This window comes from Benincasa hispida, chromosome 10, assembly GCF_027475165.1.
Source record: "Benincasa hispida cultivar pf3 chromosome 10, pf3_genome.v1.1, whole genome shotgun sequence".
Classification (NCBI taxonomy): Eukaryota; Viridiplantae; Streptophyta; class Magnoliopsida; order Cucurbitales; family Cucurbitaceae; genus Benincasa; species Benincasa hispida.
The window spans coordinates 18664575-18685963 of record NC_143487.1 but is presented as its reverse complement, the minus strand read 5'-3'; the positions used below and the strand labels follow the sequence as shown (position 1 = coordinate 18685963).

At 35.8% G+C, this 21389-nt stretch overlaps 2 protein-coding genes and 1 long non-coding RNA gene across 7 annotated transcripts; 1 reads left to right on the top strand and 2 right to left on the bottom strand.

Annotated features, from left to right (window-relative positions):
• The first annotated feature begins 646 nt into the window (after positions 1-646).
• On the top strand, positions 647-2496 carry LOC150033159 (uncharacterized). Of its 2 annotated transcripts, XR_016523953.1 has the most exons (3): positions 647-839; positions 925-1028; positions 2076-2496. It is a non-coding gene; the product is annotated as an uncharacterized LOC150033159 (long non-coding RNA). The 2 variants fall into 2 exon arrangements; XR_016523952.1 differs by lacking the exon at positions 647-839 and having other exon boundaries at positions 889-1028.
• On the bottom strand, positions 1175-5117 carry LOC120089521 (interactor of constitutive active ROPs protein). Of its 2 annotated transcripts, XM_039047021.2 has the most exons (10): positions 4842-5030; positions 4465-4744; positions 3610-3678; positions 2897-2947; positions 2734-2797; positions 2541-2612; positions 2073-2324; positions 1796-1841; positions 1541-1619; positions 1175-1446 (listed from the first exon to the last, which is right to left on the bottom strand). In XM_039047021.2, the coding sequence occupies exons 2-10, from the start codon at positions 4735-4737 to the stop codon at positions 1354-1356; spliced, it is 999 nt and encodes a 332-aa protein (XP_038902949.1). In that variant the 5' UTR covers positions 4738-4744; positions 4842-5030; the 3' UTR covers positions 1175-1353. The 2 variants fall into 2 exon arrangements, with proteins under 2 accessions (XP_038902949.1, XP_038902948.1); XM_039047020.2 differs by having other exon boundaries at positions 4465-5117.
• A 1048-nt stretch (positions 5118-6165) lies between these two features.
• Positions 6166-20717, bottom strand: LOC120088385 (cyclin-T1-3-like). Of its 3 annotated transcripts, XM_039045634.2 has the most exons (8): positions 20397-20717; positions 19518-19753; positions 18415-18496; positions 8792-8926; positions 8102-8277; positions 7851-8002; positions 7362-7523; positions 6166-7289 (listed from the first exon to the last, which is right to left on the bottom strand). In XM_039045634.2, the coding sequence occupies exons 2-8, from the start codon at positions 19748-19750 to the stop codon at positions 6577-6579; spliced, it is 1653 nt and encodes a 550-aa protein (XP_038901562.1). In that variant the 5' UTR covers positions 19751-19753; positions 20397-20717; the 3' UTR covers positions 6166-6576. The 3 variants fall into 3 exon arrangements, with proteins under 3 accessions (XP_038901562.1, XP_038901559.1, XP_038901560.1); XM_039045631.2 differs by having other exon boundaries at positions 6166-7523; XM_039045632.2 differs by having other exon boundaries at positions 6166-7523; positions 19518-19708; positions 20397-20697.
• Between the last annotated feature and the right edge of the window lie 672 nt (positions 20718-21389).

The window sequence follows — 21389 nt, the reverse complement described above, 5'->3', positions numbered from 1 at the left end:
CTTCAACAACCCATCTTGCTTAAACCAACTTCTTTTCTTCTTGTTTGGGTCCCCCTACCCTACAACCCACCAAATACTTCCTATCTGCTAACTGCCCCTAATGTTTTGGTCCCCTACACAGTTCTTGTTCTGTACCATCACCCTTCACTTCAATTTGGGCGAGGGAATTTCAAGAAAAAGAGAAAAAGACACTTGCATTTTTGGCCTTATTATGTAGTTTGATAAAGTCTTCCAAAATTTTTCTATTGTTATAAGATGTGAACTATTTTCTGGGATGTCGGTAGGTTCTCGGCTTTTTCAGTACAAATGGACATGAGTTTTGAGGTAATTAGGGGTTTAGTTTCACCTGCAAACTGTATACTAACTTCAATTCATCAATTCTCTTCATCATACTTAAAAGACGAACAAAAAGAGAAAGTATCACATGATAATAAGAAGACTATTAACATTTGATAAGAGCAAGAGGTTTTTAAATGTTTAAGCCAAATGTAGGAAACTTTTAAAATTGAAATCAATGAACTATCATAGTCATATATAACCTAAAAAGAAAAGTGAAAAAAACAGAAAGATTCCCAGCTGTTTTCTTGGCAGAAAGAACCACAACTTTTACCTAAGGTTTACCCCCTGAGTCACCATCTAATAATTCAGAATTTCGGATTAATCTAACCCAAGTTGGTACCTGACTAGACAAGTAGGCGTTGTGATGGAGCAGATAGCTTGCAAGTGAACGTAAGCTGATTTTGGAGCATATGATGATCACTTTTCTGGGTTCTCTTGCAAGCCAGCCCCTGATATTTCACAAATAATATTAGTGAAAGACTGACCTTCATCATAAACAAGTTAGTTTCTTTCAATCAGATCACACTGACTTCCCTCCTTTAAATGCAAACTTGACAGCAGACTTTGAGTTCTTCGAATGTGTAGGTAAAGTGAGAAACATGGACTGAAAGTAATACTTTCCCCAAATAGAGTTGTCACAGAGACTGGCTGCAGCTTTAGACGCTACAACTACAAAGCACATGATGGAGGTAGATAACTCAACTGGTTTTTCTTTCCTTTTTTCTTTTTTTGTTCCCTCTCTCTCTCTCTCTCTCTCTCTCTCTCTTTCACCCCTCCAAATCTATTGCTTACTCTTCTTAAAAACCAAACTCATTGTTTCTACAGAAATAAGAAGTTTCAACTCCAACAGGGTTTGATCTTTTATATTTTACAATAACATAGTGAGTCTGCATGCAGCATACATGCGCCTTAGGAGAGAGCAAGACAGTTGAGAACAAACATTTTGAATTTTCTCTCTAATAATCTAAAAGGAGAGACCCTGTGTGATGTAAACAATCTCAAGAAGAGAGAGGCCTAGTGAACATTGCGGTTAAGCAATCCTTGAAATGACAGAAAAAGATCTTTGTTATCTGTCCCAAATATCTCTTCTGCTTTTCTTAAAGTTTCCTGGAAGCAAAGGCAGTTGAAACCATTTACTAGTAAGCAAAAGAAGGTCCCAAGATATAAAAGATAGCAAACTGTTAGAAACTGATAAATCTACCTCTCTAGTCTGCTTTTGAGCATTGAGTTCCTTTATGTTCGAAAGGAAGGCGCTAAACTGCTCGTAGTCCAGACGACTCCTGGAATAAATTACAAATTCATTAGTCAACACGTTCTGTTCTATTTGTAAAATCATTAAACACGTAATTCCAGTAGAATATAAACACAATTTACAAGTACTCATCTCTTGTACTAAATCTTATTGATTAATAAAGGCTGTTTCCTTTTCAAAAAAAAGTAGAATATAAACACAAACCTGGCTAGGCGGAAAAATTCCTTGCCATCCACTCGAGTAGAGCGACCTACACCATTTAAGTGCAAAAGATTAAGAAAATATTCAAAATAAAAACAGGCAAAGGAATAGCTGAAATCTTTATCCCAAGGGAACATCCAAATTTAAAGGTTTGCAGTAATAGGTAACTATAAAATCCATAATAGAATAATAAGCAAACAAATATAAAATTGTAAAACATGCTTCAAAAAGTTCGAGAATATTGTAAGCTTGAAAAGAAAAACATAATGCTTTCTTTTACCAGCCAGTTGACGAGAACGAGGAGGAGAACTTGCTGCTGAAGACTGCTGGCTCGACGGGTACCATGGAGATAGTGCAATTCGTCCATCGTATGAAGCTTTTGTTGGAGAAGTTGAACCAGACGTTATCTGTGGAGAAGCAACAGTGGAATACCCTCTGGGGGATACACTCGTTGAAATCATTTTTGGAGTCGCTGATGGAGTGAGCCTTGGGGTGATGTACGACGATGAAAATCTTTGTCCAATATGTTTTCCTGTTTGAGATGAAACGTTGCCATTAATGTATAATTTACCCACCATAAGCGGAAGAAAATTTCTTGAAAGCCAACTGGCAACAAAAACGACACTCTAGGATTTTGACTAATGCATTGTTTTAAGATCTGGTATTGATATTTAGATTATAATCTAATTATTATCAATTCCTTATCTTCTATTCTATCATTTGCATTGAACACGGCAATAAATAATACCTTCATTTAAAGTGCTTCTCGTCTCTGTAGAACCACTGAAAGAATGTGCAGTGTGTCCATTAGTTACCTCATCTGAAGTCCAGGTGAAAGTTAAGTCCAATTGAGCACCAAAAATATAACTAATAGATGGAAACTAAAGGTTCCTTGAGATGTCAAAATTTAAGAATAATGAGATCGAGGAATTCTATAATACCCTTGTCAGTATATGCTTTAGGAACTGCTTGATCACAGGTCCCAATATCAACAGTTTCAGTTTGCTGGTAAGAGAAGACATTACAGGAGAATTATACATGAAGAATTATGTATTGGGCCAAGCGTAGAATAACTGGTAAAATGTATGGACTAGGGAACCTTACAGAGGATTCATCACTCAATGATAGCATAAGTTGTCTCTTAAATGTCTCCAGCTGTCAATAAGAAAGACAGCATACTCACAACAAAAAATATGAAATCTCATGAATTGAAGTACTCATTTCATATGCCTAAAATTATATAGAACAACATGAGAAGCGATCACTATAAAATGAAAAGAGCAAGAGTACAAATTTAGAGGCATGGTGGAATAGGTACACAAACTCTATACTAAATAAATAAAATTACCTTGCTATACAAAGAAATAGACATTATTTATCTTCCTTCATAATCAATTGTTTAATTACCCTAACCCAACTTCCCAAGATCCTGACCGAACTCTCATGAAGCCAACTCACAGAATGATATAAGAGGAAAAGAAATCAAGAAATTGATGCTGAGTTTATATTTCTCATTAAAAAGGTGATGAACTTATCTTTGAGATACATATCCTAATGTCTTTATCGTTCTATTCCAGAAGCCAGGAAGATGTTTAAGTTCTAGAGATATCAAATGCCATAATGGCCTCACATGTTAGCTCTTATCTTAGTCTATGAGCAAAACAAGACTGATCACCTTTCAGTTTGCACCATAAAGCAGTTATTTCACTTGAAGTCTTGACTAGTAGCCAAAGCTAAATACTACACACGTGTCAAGCTTGACAGAAACAGAGGTAAAAAAGTAACTTGCTTCTGTATAAGAGTGACCTCAATTTTACCTTTGCCAAATCACGTCCAAGTTTCTTTGAAGTCATTGATAGTGAATCCCGTTCCCTAGCAAGCCTTGTCTTCATAAAAAAATGTAACAATAACGAGTAACAAAACCAACATTAGGTCAAATATGTTTCAATGAGGAACTAGAAAATTAGGCTTAAGCATTTATCAAAATAAAAGCCGAGGAAGCAAAAACACGTTGCATTAATCACCTCTTTTTTCATTCTGAAAGGAAAGTCATACTCTAACTGATTGCTCAGATAAACTCCCACGATTTGCATTTTACTAAAACCAATGAAATATTCTATGGCAAACAATTATCTGGGTATTTCGATCAGTTATTAGATTCCATAATATATTTTCAATCTTCAAGACAACCCCAAAAGAACCAAGTTAACGAAACTGCTCAAGTAAGGAGGACTATAAAGATTACACAGAACCCAAATGCACACTTCCCTTCCAGTTTATTCAAAAGAAAATAGTCCTTAGCAATCTGAGCCAGATGATAATTTATGTTCTTTAGTGCTGATATTAAGAAGACAATTCGGAATATTTTGGCTGTTTCTCGATTCGTCAACCAAAAGCAAAGTAATGGGCTATCAGCCATTGGTCTTCATGGAAAATTGAGATGCTGAACAATCAAGAGCCATTGAATTTAAGCAAAAACGGATAAACGGGGTTGTCATTCTCAATCAAAAAATATCACAACACATCAAAGATACCGTGAAAACCATCGCCATTTCTCCAGCATAATTGGCTCAAATTTCGTTATCTATACGCCAATGAAAAAGAAAAACAAAAAATAAAACAAATCTTCCAAGTATTCGGTATTCCCAATAACGAACACTGTATCCACTTACATTATCATCGAGCGCAATCTTCAACCTAGATTCAGCTTCCTGGTTCGCGTGCTCTAGGTGAGACAACTTCTCCTGGAGGTCATAAATGGTTTTTTCCTTCTCTTTAAGCTTTTGCGTCATCCTTATCATGTCAGCTTCAAGATTCGACACACGAGAAGCAATCGCCATGGAGGTGATTTTACGAGCAAGATCGAGCTGATCATATGGATCCGTTGGAATCACCGCCAGAATCTCATCCGGTAGATTGAAATCAGGTCCACTGCTCTCCGACATACTCAATCTATCTCCAAGAATTACAGACAGAGAAGCGGTAGGTAGAGGATTCAACAGCAGAAATGAGGCAAACAAGAATCCGGAAAGGAAAAATTAGGGCTAACCAAAAACGTAAAATTCTCCACAAAAAGGAATATCTTGCGATCGATTAATTAGTTGCCGCACGCCCTTTTGTTCATTGGTTTGGTTTGGTTTTCAATTCATGCTTTGAAATTGGAGTAGTAGGTAGAATCGTTCTATAGGTTCGAACTTCTATAGGAAATGAGAGGAAAAAGGGGCTTTTGTTTGATCCCAGTTTTGAATTTGTAAGCTTTTCCCTCCAAATTGGCTTACAGCCAAAACACTCCCATTCTAAACCACCAAACAAAACTTGTTGTTTCATTTTGACTATGGATTAAATAATCATTCTAAAAGTTGATGGTTCGATCTTCACACCTAATGAGAGTGAATAATAATCAGAAGCTATGTTAGTTCAACTAATAAGGTAGATTATCCAACCCCAAGCAATCTTAGTTATTGGTGAAGTTTCCTTCTATTGTCAAACTTTCTTTCCAATTCAACGGGAACATTATGATGTATTTCATGAGCGAACAAAACATATTGAAATAGTCAATTCGACGCTTAATCTTCTTTTTATAGGAAGAATACTCGGGAACATAATGTAATTGTTGAGCTAATATTTTGTTTGAAAATTTTCCAAAAAGCTAATCATGGGTTCTTCTTCCCATTGGAACAATGAGAGTATAAGACTAATATGTTTTTAATTGAACTTGTTGAAGAAAGGTTCATTGAAATATGAATTCAAGTAAAAGATTTAAGAAAAACAAAATAAAAAAATTATTAGAAAGAAGTAAATGAAAGGCTTTCAAATTTGACAACTTCAAGTGAATAAAAGCATATTCTATCACTAGTTCCTTGGTCGTTTTACTTTTACTTTGATTAGAGAAGATTCGAACTTATTTTCTTAATCTTGTTTCCACGATCATCCTTTGTGCTAAAGCATGCCCACCATAATTAAGCTCTCCATAAAATTCATGGAATGTTTGGAGCATTAAATTGAATTCTAAAATTTGGAATTAATATGTTAGAATTATAATGTCTATGTTTAGAATGCAAAATTGTGAAGATTAAGTTTCTCAATAAATAGGCAAAGAAAGGGAGGGAGAAAAAAAAAAAGATAAAATCCTTCAATAAATGTGCAAACTTCAATAATGACCACTATTGAAATTGATAAAATTAAGTAATTTAATACCGACTCATAGGCATAATAGACACTACCAATGAATTATTGCACTTACAACAAGTTTTATGGTTTATTTGAAAACATTTGCATAAGGGGCAAGCAAAAATTTGACCAAATTTCTAAAGATGCTAAGGCTTTTTTTTTTTTTGAAAAGATATTTGTAGCTGACTTGAAAATGTAACAACTAATCATCATATTTTTATGCTGATATCAAAGAGACCCTCAATAGAGTACTTCAAAATCGTTGCTGTGTAAAAAGTTGTGCATACATGAAAAGCATAGCAGAAGCTGACATTCTAAGAGGGATCCACAGAGAGTATAGCCCTTCATCTGAATTTCTCAAGTCAATATATGAATATAATCTTGGACAATGCGTGATCCCAGGAATAACTAATACCTAAAACATTCTGGGGGGAGGGAAAAAAGCAAAAGAAAACAAAAAAAAACAAAAAAAAAAAAAAAAAAAAAAAAAAAAAAAAACCCTCTGGTGAAACTTCTCAAACATAATTTTCCGGTATACGATTCTCGTGGTCCCTCTCTGTTTGACCAGCTGCACCGACACGACACAACTTAACTTGGCTTTCCCTTCAAAAGCTCTATCCTGTTAGCTCCCTGCCTCTCTTACGACTGTTCGACTTTGGGGAATCTTGATACCCATAACCAACTTCATTAGCATTTGCAAACTCCCCTTCTTCTATGTTACTAGAATCTAGATTATATGACAACTGTCGCGTTCGTTGAGGATGCTCATCTTTATCGTCCTCTCGATGTTTGTCTTGATACGAATCTTCGTATTCTTGTTTATTCGATGACTTATTCCAACTTTGCCTCTGTTCTCGCTTGTTTTTCTCACTGCCAGCAGCCATCTCAACACCAGCTTCCAACTCCCTTTCAATGAGATCATCCTCATCCATCAATTCTTTTTTCTGGGTCATGCTGCCAAGAGACTTCCTTCGTTTCTCGAGTGCAGCCTTTACTTTGTCCTTATCGATCTTTTTAATAACGTCCTGAGATTTGCCGAGTGTACCTTCCCTAAAATCTATATTTCGAATTACATGTTTATCTTTCAGTTCCATTGCATCCCTTGTTGCTTCATTTATTTTCACATCATTTCCATGGTCTTGCTCAACCAATCCCTCTGACTGATGCTTTACAGAGTTTTGAACGTGTCCCTTGTCATGGAAAGCCGATGGCTCCATCTCCTGTCTAACCTTAGATTCACTACCTGTTTTGTGATTGGAAGGACTTCTAAAATCTACATTTGAACTTTCAAGGCTATGATTCTGCATTGCTCTTGATGGCTGGTCACCTGCAAATGAGTGTTCAGATGCTGGCCTAGATGAACCAGCTTTTGAGGTTCCAAGTCTTGAAGTAGCAATACCTGCACCAAGTGCATGATTGTCCGCTATGCCACGTTCTTCACTGTTGGTAGGAGCTTTCGTAGGGGTTTGATTAGTGGGACCACCTCCAATGCTTCCATCAGCTTCACCAGAAGGCGGCAATCGATTTTGTTCATAAAGTTCTAACATTTGATTGCTGACTTCTGCAAAAGATAACTCTTCACTGTTAGAATCACATCCAATTATTAGAGGGGAAAATGAGAACAGTTTTTCTTTTTCCTTTTCCCTTTTTTGGGGTGGGATAAGAAACAATGGAAAATGAGAACAGTTAAACAGATCATTTTCCAAATGCACCACTTATGCATGAATATATATAATTATTCCCTGGCTTAGAATGTAGATTTTTCTCAACACGAGATCTAGGAAACGAAGGCGAATGATTCAGCGTGTACTTCAACAAAATGAAGTTCAATGTGCAACATCAGTTTTGGGTGCTCTACTACATTCAAAGAAAATGCATTGACACTGACCCTCCAATTGCCGTGGGGTGACATCAAACTCTTGCCACCACACCTTTTCCCCATCTGATGGGAGTTTAACTTTGAGAAATTTGGCAGCAAGGAAAATGGCACCGGCCGCAATATGGTGAGGCTTAAATTGCAAGCAAAGAGATGTCCGCAATCTGCATACCACATCCCCATTTCAAGAAAAGCGAATGGAGAAAAGCCATCTATAGGCAATACAAAAAACCAAGGCATGCAATCTGCCATACAGCCCATACCCATCATTGACGAAATTCCAAGCTACTTGAGCCAAGGCATTTTGAGCAACTTTGAATTTTTTAATAGCCTCAACAAGGGGTTTGTAGGGATGGTGCACATTAAGATCAAAACCAAGAGTTGCGAGAACAACCCTCTCCCCAAGTAAAATTAACTCTTTTTGCCGTTCATACACCTCCTGCAGGAGATTATGTGAATATGTTCATAAATAATTTAATTGTTTAAATAAATATATGCTTTCATTTTCATCTAATAAGGTAGACAAATTAAAACTATGGTCCAGAGTCAAACTGAAAAACCAGAAGACATAACCGTGATGGCTCTGAAGTGTTCATCTTACTTCCACAGTTCAACTAAACACTACTATAGACCAAATTTTTAGCTGATTTAGCTGACAAGCGTACAAACCACGATGCTATTTCGTTTAAACTATAGCCTATTACAATGCTCATTAGAAGATTATAATATTGCTGAAGCCAAAAGTAAAAGCTACTAGCTCCCTTGTAATTAGGACAAGGGGGAAACATGGAAATTTGAATAAACAAAGAAACAAACAACAAAGAATAAATCACCCAGTATTGTAGTTTAGAATAAGCAATAACATCACAAATGGAAAACAAGTGGATACAAGATAATATAACAGCCACCCTAAAATGTGAATAGAAAATAGACCCACTCTAACCATTTGATACCTTTTGCCTGATTTTCTGGGCTGCAGTAGGATCCTTTTTGTTGATGATTTCATATGAGACCATGATAACATCCTTCAACGGGCGAGGGGTTTCTTCAACCTTTCCTGCGAGAAACATACACACTGTCGCAATTGTCTGCAAGAAAATTAAACTAAACTGAGGCACTAAAATAATATCATCTATTCAAACATATATGAGCTCAGCCCTATGTGATAGGTTGCTCAACTTCAGATTTCATTTTAACACCTTTTATGAAGCACAACAAAAGAGACTTGTAAAGACAACAAAAATTCTCGTGGCATACAAAGATGAAAATGAATTATTATTCATTGCAAATTTCTAGGACCCCCATCTCTTTTACTTGAAACAGTGAGAAGAGGGCTGATAAGTGATCATTGTAGAGTAGTACTGGAAAACAATGTGAAAACCATTTGGAATGAATGCAGAAAGTAGTTAAGATATGGTTGGATACTGATGTGTGGTTGAGGACACACTACTTCGCTGTTTCAACCAGAAGCTGAAGTTAGAAGAGAAGAATTATTGGTTCCACTACATGGAGGAAAGGAATCGCAAGATGTAGACCCTTGACACACTGCCAACAAGGCTGAATGTGCGGTTGAGGGTATTTTCCTGCTACAATGAATTAGGGAATTCAAATGGTAGAATGGAGATGAGAACAAATGTAGAGCTAGAGGCCTGAAACCACCCCAATTCGTTGGTCCTAATCAACAAGGCAGAAGCAACATTCTGTTTTCTCCTTGAATAGATAGAAGAACTGTAAAAAGCTAGAGTTGTATAAGTTGTGAACTTGAAGGGTGATACCTTAACATGGTTCAATTTGTGAAGATTGTCACCACCATAATTTTTAAGAAAAAGAAACATTTTATTGATAAATGAAATCAGGAGAAAAACCCCACACCAAGAGGTGATTACAATAGAGAACGCCAATTATTGACTAAAAAAGATAAGCTATAAGGAACGAAAGGGTGCTTGATTTTGCACCAAGAAAAAACAGTACAAAGAACCAACTCCATAAAATTACGAAAGGAGGAAAAAGTGTCACAGAAAAGCCTTCAATTTCTTTCAACCTGCAAACTCTAAAAGGTACGCAGCAAAGCCAACTAAATCATCTTCTTAGAACCACCAAAAGGATGACCCACCAGTAAAGAAGTCATAATACCATAGATGTTATTAGGGCAAGTAAAGGACCATCCAAAAGCCCACAAAACAATATCCAAAAAGCTAGCAGCAAAAGGACAATGCAAGAACAAATAAGCAAGAGATTCAGCATGATGACGACACATGACACCAAAAAAGAGAAATAGCCATATAAGACATACGACGCTGCCGGCGATCAGCAGTATTTATGGCACCCAAGCTAAACTCCCAAAGAAAGATCTTAATCTTTTTGGATAACGGTCTTTCCAAATCACAAGTTCATAATAACGGTCTTTCCAGATCACAGAGTAAAAAAAAAAAAAGAAAAAATTGGATCCAGGTTTCTCACCAAATTAGCGATAAGGGATTTAACAGTAAAAATAAAGAAGGGATCGAGAGGCCAAAACCATTGTAGATTTATTCCTTTTTTTTGTGTAAAATATTGTTTTTTCTTTTCTTGAGCTATTTCCTTTTCTATATTTTTTTGTATTATATGTTGTGTATTTTGGGGTTCATGGAATATAGAAAATTAATTTTCTCTCACACATTACATGGTTTCAAAGCAACCCTAACCTAACCATAAACTTTTCGACACCGTCTCCATGTCCGACGTGGTCACCTCTTCCGACATTAGGGCATCTCTCTAACAGTTTATTGTCCACTAGTCCAACATCATTTAAGTCTACAATACCATTAAGTCACCTCTCAATAAGCATCGCTAGTGTTCATGGCTCTCATCACTATCACCGCTTGCCGTTCGTCGTCCACTGCATTTTCCAACGAGTTCTGTGGTGTTGATTCGGAAGTAAGTTGAAATCAAAGCCAACTTTTTTCTCCTCTTTTCATGGTCCGCTGTTTGGCACTTCGTGGGTCTCTTTTCAGAGTTTTGGTTTGCTATTTGGCACTGCTCTTCACTTTTGATTTCCAGGATCTGGGCCTTCGTGGGTTTGAAGCATAGTGGGTCTGCTATTCACTTTTAGCACTGTTATTCAGAATCTTTCCCCTGAGTTCTCCTTCATGGGTCTATGAGTCTGATGTTGTTGGCCTTGCTTCTTACTTTTGAAAGGTTGTCTTTGGTGTTTAATTTTTATTTCTCTCTACCAAACACGACAAAACATGGGTTAGGAAGCCTCTCCTTAAATTGTGACAAATCATAAACCTCAAGGTCACAATTTCCTTAAATGGAATCAATCAGTTTTTATGTAGATTTTGTGGTCGAGGCAAAGATGGCCATTTAACTGTGGATACCTCGACACCAAATTTTAAGGACCGTCTGGTTGGTCATCACTCCTTCTCAAACTCTACACCATCAACATCAGTCAAGAAAACATCTAGTAATCTTGCCTATCGAGGTACATTTCCCGTGCAGCATAGCAAGCAGAAACCATGGATCGTGGATTTTGGAGCGTCATATCACATGACTGGTGATATTATATTATTCCACCTATTCAAATCCCTACTTGGATATTCATCGGTTCGGATAGCCAATGGATCTCTCTCCAGAATAATAGGAAGAGGGTCAATAAAATTGACGAATGATCTCATTCTCTCAAACGTGTTTTATGTTCCCAAGTTGAACTTCAATTTGATTTCAGTTAGCAAACTTACTGATCACTCAAACTGTATCTCTAGTTTTTGCTCCACTTTGTGTAAATTTCAGGAGGTGGATTCGGGGAAGGTGATTGACAGAGCTAAGCAACATGGTGGCCTCTATCTTCTTCATAACCTTGTTCTCCAAGTTCAGTCTTCAATCCTGAGTCTTGCTCTAGGTTTGTCAGTTTTGTTTCCAAGACAAAGTTCTTGTCAATTGAAAGTCAAGTTATGTTATGACATTTTCATCTTTGTCATCCAAATTTCTTGTACCTCAAAAAATGTTTTCCAATTTATTTATCAATAGAAAATCAAGTTTTTGTCAATGTGAAACATGTCAATTCTCTAAACACACAAGAAATGTTTATCCCAGTGTGCCTTATGAATCTTCAAAACCCTTTTTGCTTATTCACAATGATATTTGGGGGTCCTCTAGAGTAAAAAATATCTAAGGTGCTCGATGGTTCCTCACCTTCATTGATGATCATACCAAAATGATTTGGACCTTTCTAATGAAGAACAAATCTAAAACTTCATATATTTTTCAATCTTTTCATGCCATGATTTCCACTCAATTTGATTGCAAAATCCAAGTCCTAAGAACAAACAATGCTCGAGACTATTTCAATTCAAATCTTTGTATGTATCTCTGATCCCATGGCATAGTTCACACTAGTTCACTCCTCAACAAAATGGGATCGTCGAAAAGAAAATTTGACATCTTGAGGTAGCAAGGTTTTTCATGTTTTCCCATGATGTTCCAAACCATTTCTAGGGAGAGGACATTCTCACGGCAACCTTCCTTATCAATCGATTGCCTAGTCGTGTTCTTTCCTTTTAATTCCCCCGAGATGTCCTCAAAATTCACCCTCAATTCCAGAATCTTTCCTCCACGTTACCTCTCCGCGTGTTTGGTTGTTCCGCATTGGTTCATAATCATTCTCCTCACCGGTCTAAACTTGATCCCAAATTGAGCAAGTGCATTTTTCTAAGTTATGTATCCCATCAAAAGGGATACAGATGTTATTCACCAATCACTAGAAAAATGTATACCTCTATGGATGTCACATTCTTTGAAAATCAGTCTTGCTTCACAAAGTCCCAAATTCAGAGGGAGAATATGAGAGAATTTGAGCCATTAAAAGTTGAGTCTTTCCACGTCACTCCAACCATTCCCATCACCACTGAAGTCTCATCTCCTACATTAAATGAGTCATTTACTCTCGAGTCTAACCAGTCTCATACCCCTGAAGCATCAAAAAACCGAATACCTATTGTTTATAGGAGAAGAAGAGAGGTTGCCTCATACAACTGAATCCCACTGAAGAGGATGTTACTTATATGGCACCTTTAATTGACAATTCGACCCTAACAATTGCTCAGAGAAAAGTATTAGAAGTTGCACCAATCATCCTATTGAAAAACATGTTGCATATGGGAACATCCTTCTTGTCGAGAATTTGTAACTCAGTTGGATACTATTCAAATCCTATTGATCATTCATGATGCACTTAAAGATCCAAAACAGAAAAAGGCAGTGGATGAAGAGATTAGAGCTCTTGAAAGTAATGGAACATGGACTCTTACAAGGCTACCGCATGGAAAGAATCCAGTTGGTTGCAAATGAATTTTCATAGTCAAGTACAAATCTAATGGAAGTGTGGAACAATTTAAAACCAGACTTATTGCCAAAGCCTTTACCCAATCATATGGTATAGATTACCAAGAAACCTTTGCTCTAGTTGCCAAATTGAGTATCGTTCGTGTTTTGCTAGGATCGGCGTCTTCACCAACTTGATGTGAAAAATGTCTTTTTAAATGGTAAGCTTGAAGAAGAAGTTTATATGCAAATTCCTCCCAAAATGGAAGACAAATCTAACGGTAATCTGGTATGCAAGTTGAAGAAAACAATCTCCGCGTGCATGGTTTGACAAATTCACCAAAGCACTGATCAAAGGTGGTTACTATCAATGTCGAGTTGATCATACCTTGTTTATGAAATCCTTAAATGATAAAATTTCAATTTTAATTGTATGTATAGATGATATTATCATTACAGGGAATGTTTGTGAAGAGATTCTCAACCTTAAAAGGATGCTTGCAACCAAGTTTGAAATCAAAGACCTGGGAAGTTTTTTTTTTTCTTTTTTTTTGAAAAGGAAACCGCTTTTATTAATCAATAAGATTTAGTACAAGAGATGAGTACTTGTAAATAAAGGCGAATACAAAGAACCAAGCAAGAAACCAAATGATCAGTAGGTGCACCCGGACATCTCAACTAGGTTGACACCCCCATAGCACCCTCATCACATCCAACAAAAATGAAAAGCCATCAAAGGCTAGCAAAAGAACATTCTAATGAGACAATACAAGGAAAAGCTTCACAAATTGAAGTTGCAAAGAGCTAAAATACATCAAGGAAATTAAGACAGTTGAGAAAACTAAGGAAAGATAAGTTGTTGTCACTTTCATTGAAGCTTCAATTAAACTTCCATTTGTAAGAACGTCTGCCAATTTAAGCTTATGTCTTGCAAAGAATAGGCTTCAAAGCATTTAGAAAGGGAGCACCAAAGAGAGGCGTTGAGTTTTGCCACCTCAAAACGAGCAAACCAAGGAGTTTCCTTCCCATTGAACACTCTTTGGTTTCTTTCAAACCAGATTTCAACCAGCACTACTTTCACCCCATTATTCCATAGTAAATTGGAGTATTTCTTTAGAGAAGGACCAAAAAGTAGTTGTTGCACATTGCTTCTAAATGAATTATCAAAGACCCAAGAGGTGTTGAAGCAAATAAGGAAATATTTCCAGCAATTGAAGGCAAAACAGCAGTCAAAGAATATGGGAAGTTTGAGATACTTTTTAGGCATGGAGGTGGCTCGATCCAAAGATGGTATTATAATTTCTCAGAGAAAATATATTATGGACTTATTAGATGAGACAGGAAATCTTGGGTGTAGATTTGCAGTAACACCTATGGATCCAAATCTAGTTTTAAACCAAAATGATAACGCCGACTCCAGTTGATAAGGGAATGTATCAGAGACTTGTGGGTAAGTTAATTTACCTTTCACATACTAAACCAGACATTGCATATTCTGTAAGTATTGTGAGTCAATATGTGAACAACCCTAGTGAACTACATCTTCAAGTTGTGAACAATATTTTGAGATACTTGAAAGGCACTCCATGTCATGGACTGTTATTCAAAAAGTTATCAAACAGATTGGTTGAGCTTTACACTTTTGCTCGTTGGGCTAGAGAATTAACAGATCGAAAATCTACAACTAGCTAGTACTCCTATGTTTGGGGTAACATAGTCACTTGGAGAAGAAAAAAAAAAAGCAGTTGTAGCAAGAAGTAGTACAAGCTGAATATAGAGCTATTGCTTTGGGAATTTATGAAGGAATGTGGATTCAGAAATTGTTGACAGAACTGAAAATTGATACTCGTAACTCAGTTAAAATGTTTTGTGACAATCAATCAACCATAAGTATTGCAAAGAACCATGTACATCATGACCAAATAAAACACATAGAGCTTGATTATCATTTCATATTTGAGAAGGTCAACAGTAACACAGTGGAATTATCTTATGTGTCATCTCGTCATCAAATTGCAAACATTCTCACCAAAGCATTACCAAGGAAAATTTTTTAAGATTTCAACTCCAAGCTTGGCTTGTACCCTATATACAACCCAACTTAAGGGGGAGTGTAGATTATTCCTCTTCTTTTTGTGTAAAATATTGTTTTTTTCCTTTCTTGTGTGATTTCCTTTTCTATATTTTTTTGTACTATATTTGGTATATTTTGGGGTTCATGGAATATAGAAAATTAATTTTCTCCCAGAAACTACAACCATGAATCAAAAGAGGATCGGAATCTGACAGACCAGGTGTTGAGATAAGGATGCTCATTTAGAAATCTACAACTCAATGAGATTGCAATGTAATTGCAAATCTTGTGCATGTGATGATATCCACACATTACCCACAGTAGCCTCCTGATGAAGAGCAATACAAAAAAGCCAAGGATAAGCAGTGCATAGAACACCACAACTAAGCCAAAGAATCATTCCAAAAAGATGTTGTAACATCATCACCAAGCTAATGGCGAACATGATTAGCAACCAAAACAATGTATTGACTAATAAACCCTAAGGAGCTTTGGATGAACCTCGAGTGGTAGATGAAGGCCAAGTGCAGTCAGAAGAATAATGCTTAGCCACAATCAAACGTCTCCATAATGCATCTCTCTCAGTTAAAAACCTCTAAGTCCACTTAGCAAGAAGAGTTGAATTACGATGTTTAAAATCACCAATACCAAGGCCACCCAAAGTTGAAGGCCGTGACTGAGAAATCTCCCAATTCACATTATGCATGCCACCATCACTTCTAGAACCTTCCCAAAAGAAATCTTGAACCAACTTGTCCAAACAATTAATAACAAAAGATGGAGCCCTGAATAAATGGAGGTATAGAAGCTGAAGCCTAATGAGCAAATATATATACTATGAAATTGGCCCAAATGGATGGAGGAATATTTTTTTTTTTTTTTTTTTTGGGGGGGGGACCTTATTATGAATGGAGAAAAAGGCCATTGTCATGCATGTATTTTGCAAAGATCTACTACGAACAAGTTGCAACGACACATTTTGCAACATAAGTGCATCAACAACTAAAAATCGACCAGAAAGGTGATCAACTACTGAATTTCAATCAAAGAGGGAGAAGGACTTGTGTTATCAATATCACTGCAGTGAAAAGTACCTCCTGAACATAAGAGTAAGAAGAAGCCCAAGCAAATCTTACAAATAAGGACATGTGTTACGATCCTAAAGATTTTACTTTATTTGTTTTTATTTAGTTTATTTATTTTAGGGTTTTAGATATCAATTAATATTTATCATTTGTTTCCCTACGAAGTCAATTAGTACTACTAAGTGATTCCCTATAACAGTGGTTAGTGCTATCCTTAGTTTTAGGGATCTTTTGTACTTAATTGTTTTAGTTATATTATGGAAATCCACAAGGAAGGGGAGAGAATTGTGTACGTTGAACTCTATAAGTCAATTGGGAGGTTGGGATTCCTCGAAATCCTAAATGGAGGTTTAGATTCCCTCAAATGAGTTTATAATCCCTTTTATTATCAATTTCTTTCCTTCTACTTCTTGTTATCTTGTATTTCGAAATTGGGTCCTAACAGAAAGACGTTAATTGATGAAGCAAAAGAAGCAGAGCCAATCAAAGTGGCTTAAGAGCAACCAGATACAAGGTCTGAAACCATAAAAATGTAGACAGATTTTAGAAACGGGATGTTGATGTGTCTTGGTGAACTTAAGTGTGTGTAAATTTTGATAAGAAACTAATATTTATTTTCAAAAAAAATAGTGCAAAAGAAGGTAAGACGAGATATCTCCACTGCACCTACGGTGTTACAAAAGAAATTCCCTATTGGCAAAAACTGGACGCTATAATTATAAAAGTCTTAGATGTAGAGTAGGTAAGAATTCTAACAAGGTCCCAAAAGGTGATTTGGCTAGTGTCTTCCCCTCAAAAAACTTTTCCCTTCCAAGCCACAATCTCCATAAAAGCACAATCACCCATTGGACCATAAGGCTTCACTTGGCTATTGTAGATTAATTGAGAGAAACAACCATGAAGTTTTGATTAGAAGACCATAAGGTGACGTTTTACTTTCAGATAAGAAACCAATTTCCAAAGACTAATGAAGGTATAAATGAAGGGACCTACAAAAAAGAATGGCCCAAACAAAGGAGCAATTGGAAAAATAATAGAGAATGGTGTTCCTTGGAAATTTTTTAATAAACAAACCAACTTTTCAAGATCCTCAACCATTGGTAAAATCATAAACAAAAAACAACTCCAAGTGAATTAACAAGTACGTTAACATGCATCAAACCCTAAACCTCTTCCCACGACCTATAAATGCTATAAAAATATTGCCAAAGTGGCCCTTATATGGGGATAGAAGATCCAAAATGACTTCCTACAGCATAGACAAGCCAAGAGTTCAATTATTTGAAAAATAGATAATTTTGAATGGAAGCTTGGAAGTGTACAATATTGAGGCTTTTATTTATGAGAACAGATAAATTTTGGTTTCACTGTACAGTAAACTAACTTAGAGAGAGGAAAAAATGGGCTATGTAATCCCACTTATTATATGTCAGTAAATAGTAGAGATTCCACCGCCATGGGGAGGGCACAATTCTTTTATAGAACAATATTGGAGATTGCAGTATTTATATATCTATGAAATTCAAACATAGAATGGATTTGAGATTCCTACGTAAGCACTAGAATAACAAATGTCCATGGTCCATTGACATCAAATTTCCGACAAGAGGCTTTGGCTTATTTCATAAAACTTGACACAAACATGAAAAGGGTATTTCAATAGAAAGCCATTCAACCTATCCGAGTGTGAAAAGAAACAGAACAAAAGCTCCTGTTATAAAAATAGAATTTGCAGTTATTTTGCGTGGCTAGAGTCTCTTTTATAGAGGGAGCTCCCTTCTTTTGAGGGCTGGTTTTTCTTATGCCCTCGCATTCTTTCATTTTTTCTTAATGAAAGAAGTTGTTTCATAAATGTGTGTGTGTATATATAAAAGAACTTGCAATCAATAGATCACTGAAGCTCCATAATTTTTTATGAAAAAATATCAAGATTGAATGTATAAAAAGCCAGCTTTAAAAAGATTTTCTTCCTTGAGCACCTGAAAATTTTCAAAAAAGGTGGCAGCAAACCAAATCAACAAAGAATATAATTTGTCCACCTTGAGAGAACAAATTCTCTTAGTCTTATGCATACAAAATAAATATTGCCCAACAAAAACTGGAAGAATGAACTTACCCTTCGGTCATTCTTTGCATGAGACTGCCGAAGAAAAAACCTATGGCAAAAAATTATTGCTGTAGCAATGGTTACCTGGGGACTGCATAATAAAAACAAAAACCATACCGGACTGAATATTAGTTTGAGATAACAGAATAATTAATCAAGGATAGCTAGAGACATAGAAAAGTAAACTGAAACTTCTTAATTTGCCTCTTAGAAAAATAAATAATTTGTGTTAGCATTATTGGATGTCCCAAAAGGGACAACCTGGGTTAATACTGTGAAGACTATCACATCTGAAATTTGTTCTAAAAAAACATAAGGATCTTTGAAGAAAGGCATTTGCTATAGCAAGAACGGTGTGATCAAGTCAACATTAAAGCATCACATTAAGTATTCTCATAAGGTTAATTGTACAAATTAGGGGATACTTATTTTCCCCCTAGCTTGTTTCTTTTTATTCTTTCAATGTTCTTAATTCGTGTTCTTGAAGATTTTGTTTCTTTTAATTCATCCACATAAAAGTTTGACAATATATATATAGGGCAAGTATTGCACGTTGCACCCCCTTCAAATTCCCATATGTGCACATAATTGAAGTCGGAGATAAGCTAATTTTTCACCACAAAAAAAAAAAAGAAAAAAGAAAAAAAAATACATTGCAAAAAGCACCTTTTGTGACCCTAAAAATTAAAGACAACAAAACAAATGGAAGAAATATGTTGAAGAGAGCCAAGCATTATGGGGAAGATGACGAGAGAAAGAGAGGCAAAGGAGGGACAAATGAAGACAGGAAGCCTCTTAAAACAATTCAATAAAATTATTTGTTGATATAATAAAATAGATGCATTTACATCTTTTGCTACATCTAAATCAGACAATAGAAAAAGATCTAGAGTGTCTTTAATGTCTCTCTTGAACAATACTTGGAAATAATTCAAATAAGGAGTGAAAGGAACAGGTTTCATGAGAAGGTTCTAAAGAAAGTGAAACAACAGTTAAAAAGGAGAACAGAAGAATAGGCAGCAATAAAACTGAATGCCTTTCACTGAGAAAAGCAGAAAGGAAGACATAAGCCTTAAGGCAATAGCACATTTAAAGATTGTTAGAATACTCACACTTTAAGTCTCATTCCCAAATCTTGGAGAAATGTACAGTATGATTTGCGTAAATATGTCTCCTTTTTCAAGTCAATCCCATCTTGTTTAGAAGGAGAGAATTCTTCTAATTCCTTCCGAGAAAAATACCATCGAGAGCCATCCTCCAACCCATCCTGTGAGTGCTTCGAATCACTATTTTCGTACATCACCTGATGCGATGGATCACTAGATGATAAATTCTCCATATGCATATCCTGTTACCCAAGATTTATAGCCATTGATAGCTTATTCAGGAAAACAGAAAGATAGATACAACAAACCCAGTAATTTACAAATTACAATCATAAATCCACAAGTCAGATGTAAACCTCAAACAAAGAATGATAATAACATTCTTGTGAATTAGCACTAAACAGCTAGTTTTGGAAGGAGAAACTAGAAACCTTATGACACTGACAGTTTACAAAACAAACTCTCATAACAAAGTTAAGGACAGTATATCATATCCCCGTGTAAAGCTGCTAACTAAGATGAGAACAACAGTGCCATCAAATGCCCAACACCTAAGGAAAAATGTCCGACCCCAACACCCTTGGACAAAGAAAACATTAAATTGCCCCCTTCCCCTGAGTCCGAACAAATCTTTCCATCGACTTCCGGGCAAAAACATTCAATAGAAAGCCCAAAATTCCAAGCAAGACAACCAATAATCACGGGGGAAAAGGCAAATATTTAAAATAATCGTAATAGAAGATAACACGAGTGTTGCCCAAACGAAAAAATCAGATTCAAACAGAGATTATTTCATAAACAAAAGAATACCTCGTTTACATACGAGAATGACGGACATGTAATCGAACTTACAGAAGTGAGGGGTAATGATGCAATTAACAATACCTTTATGGGCGAAGAGCAGAAAAGAATTGTGGGAAAATTGCGAAGACTCGAGCAATTGCTGGAGTAGAAGGAGATAAATTAAGGGGGGGAATGAGGGCTAATGAAAATGCCCAGAAGGAAAAAGAGATGAATTTGGCAATGGAGGATTAGGGTTTATGAGGAAGAAAGAATGAAAAGCAGTGGAGAGTGAGCTAAGCTGAAGAATTTTGTTGGTGCTTCGAGTTCGGGGCTCGCCATTTTCACGCTGCTTTTTTCCCTTCGTACGATTGGGACGAACCCTCCAAAAACAAAAATAATTAATGATGATGACGATAATAAATTAACTATAAATTTATGATTATATTTGTTTCTTTATTTTATAATGTCATACTCAATACTCATACACTTCATTTTGAAATTGATTCCAAAAGTTTATGTAATTTATGGTTGGGGGAATTGCAAATATAGTTTTAGCAAACCTAGCAGGTTGAAAAAAAATAATACAGATATAATAAAATTTAGAAAACCTATTAGTGATAGATTCGGTCAATATTATTAGATTTTGCTATATTTGCAATCTTTTATAAATATTGTAATGCAATTCATTCTTAGTCCTAGAGTACTATTCATTGCAATTACCATTTATAGTTAGGTTAAATAGTTTTAAATCACTTTTCATCTTTGAACTTTCCTGAATATAATGATTTAGTCTATGCATTTCGATTTGTAATGATTTAGGCATCATCTAATAATCATTTGATTTTTTGTTTTCGTCTTAGAAAATTAAGCATATTTCATCTACATTTCTTACGATGATTTGCATCTTTCTTAATTACGATTGTTGAATTCTTAGTCAAATTCCAAAAACAAAAACAACTTTTTGAAGCTACTTTTTTTAGTTCTCAAATTATGGCTAGTTTTTTAAAACATTGATGAAAAGTAAATAACAAATAAAGAAATTTAAAGGTGAAAATAGTGTCCATAAAAATGGCTAACGAAGGGAACCTTAGTTAT

Bases quoted from the DNA above. Each gene is read 5' to 3' on its own strand.
- LOC120089521 (XM_039047020.2), bottom strand. From the start codon at position 4,737: ATGTCGGAGAGCAGTGGACCTGATTTCAATCTACCGGATGAGATTCTG. The intron at 3,679-4,464 runs GTAAGTGGATAC...TTTTTTATGAAG, and splicing joins AGATTGCGCTCGATGATAAT to ACAAGGCTTGCTAGGGAACG. The intron at 1,620-1,795 runs GTTTGTGTTTAT...AATTTATTCCAG, and splicing joins GAATTTTTCCGCCTAGCCAG to GAGTCGTCTGGACTACGAGC.
- LOC120088385 (XM_039045631.2), bottom strand. From the start codon at position 19,750: ATGCATATGGAGAATTTATCATCTAGTGATCCATCGCATCAGGTGATG. The intron at 18,497-19,517 runs GTGAGTATTCTA...TTTATTATGCAG, and splicing joins TTGGGAATGAGACTTAAAGT to TCCCCAGGTAACCATTGCTA. The intron at 8,927-18,414 runs GTAAGTTCATTC...ATTTTCTTGCAG, and splicing joins ATGCAAAGAATGACCGAAGG to ACAATTGCGACAGTGTGTAT.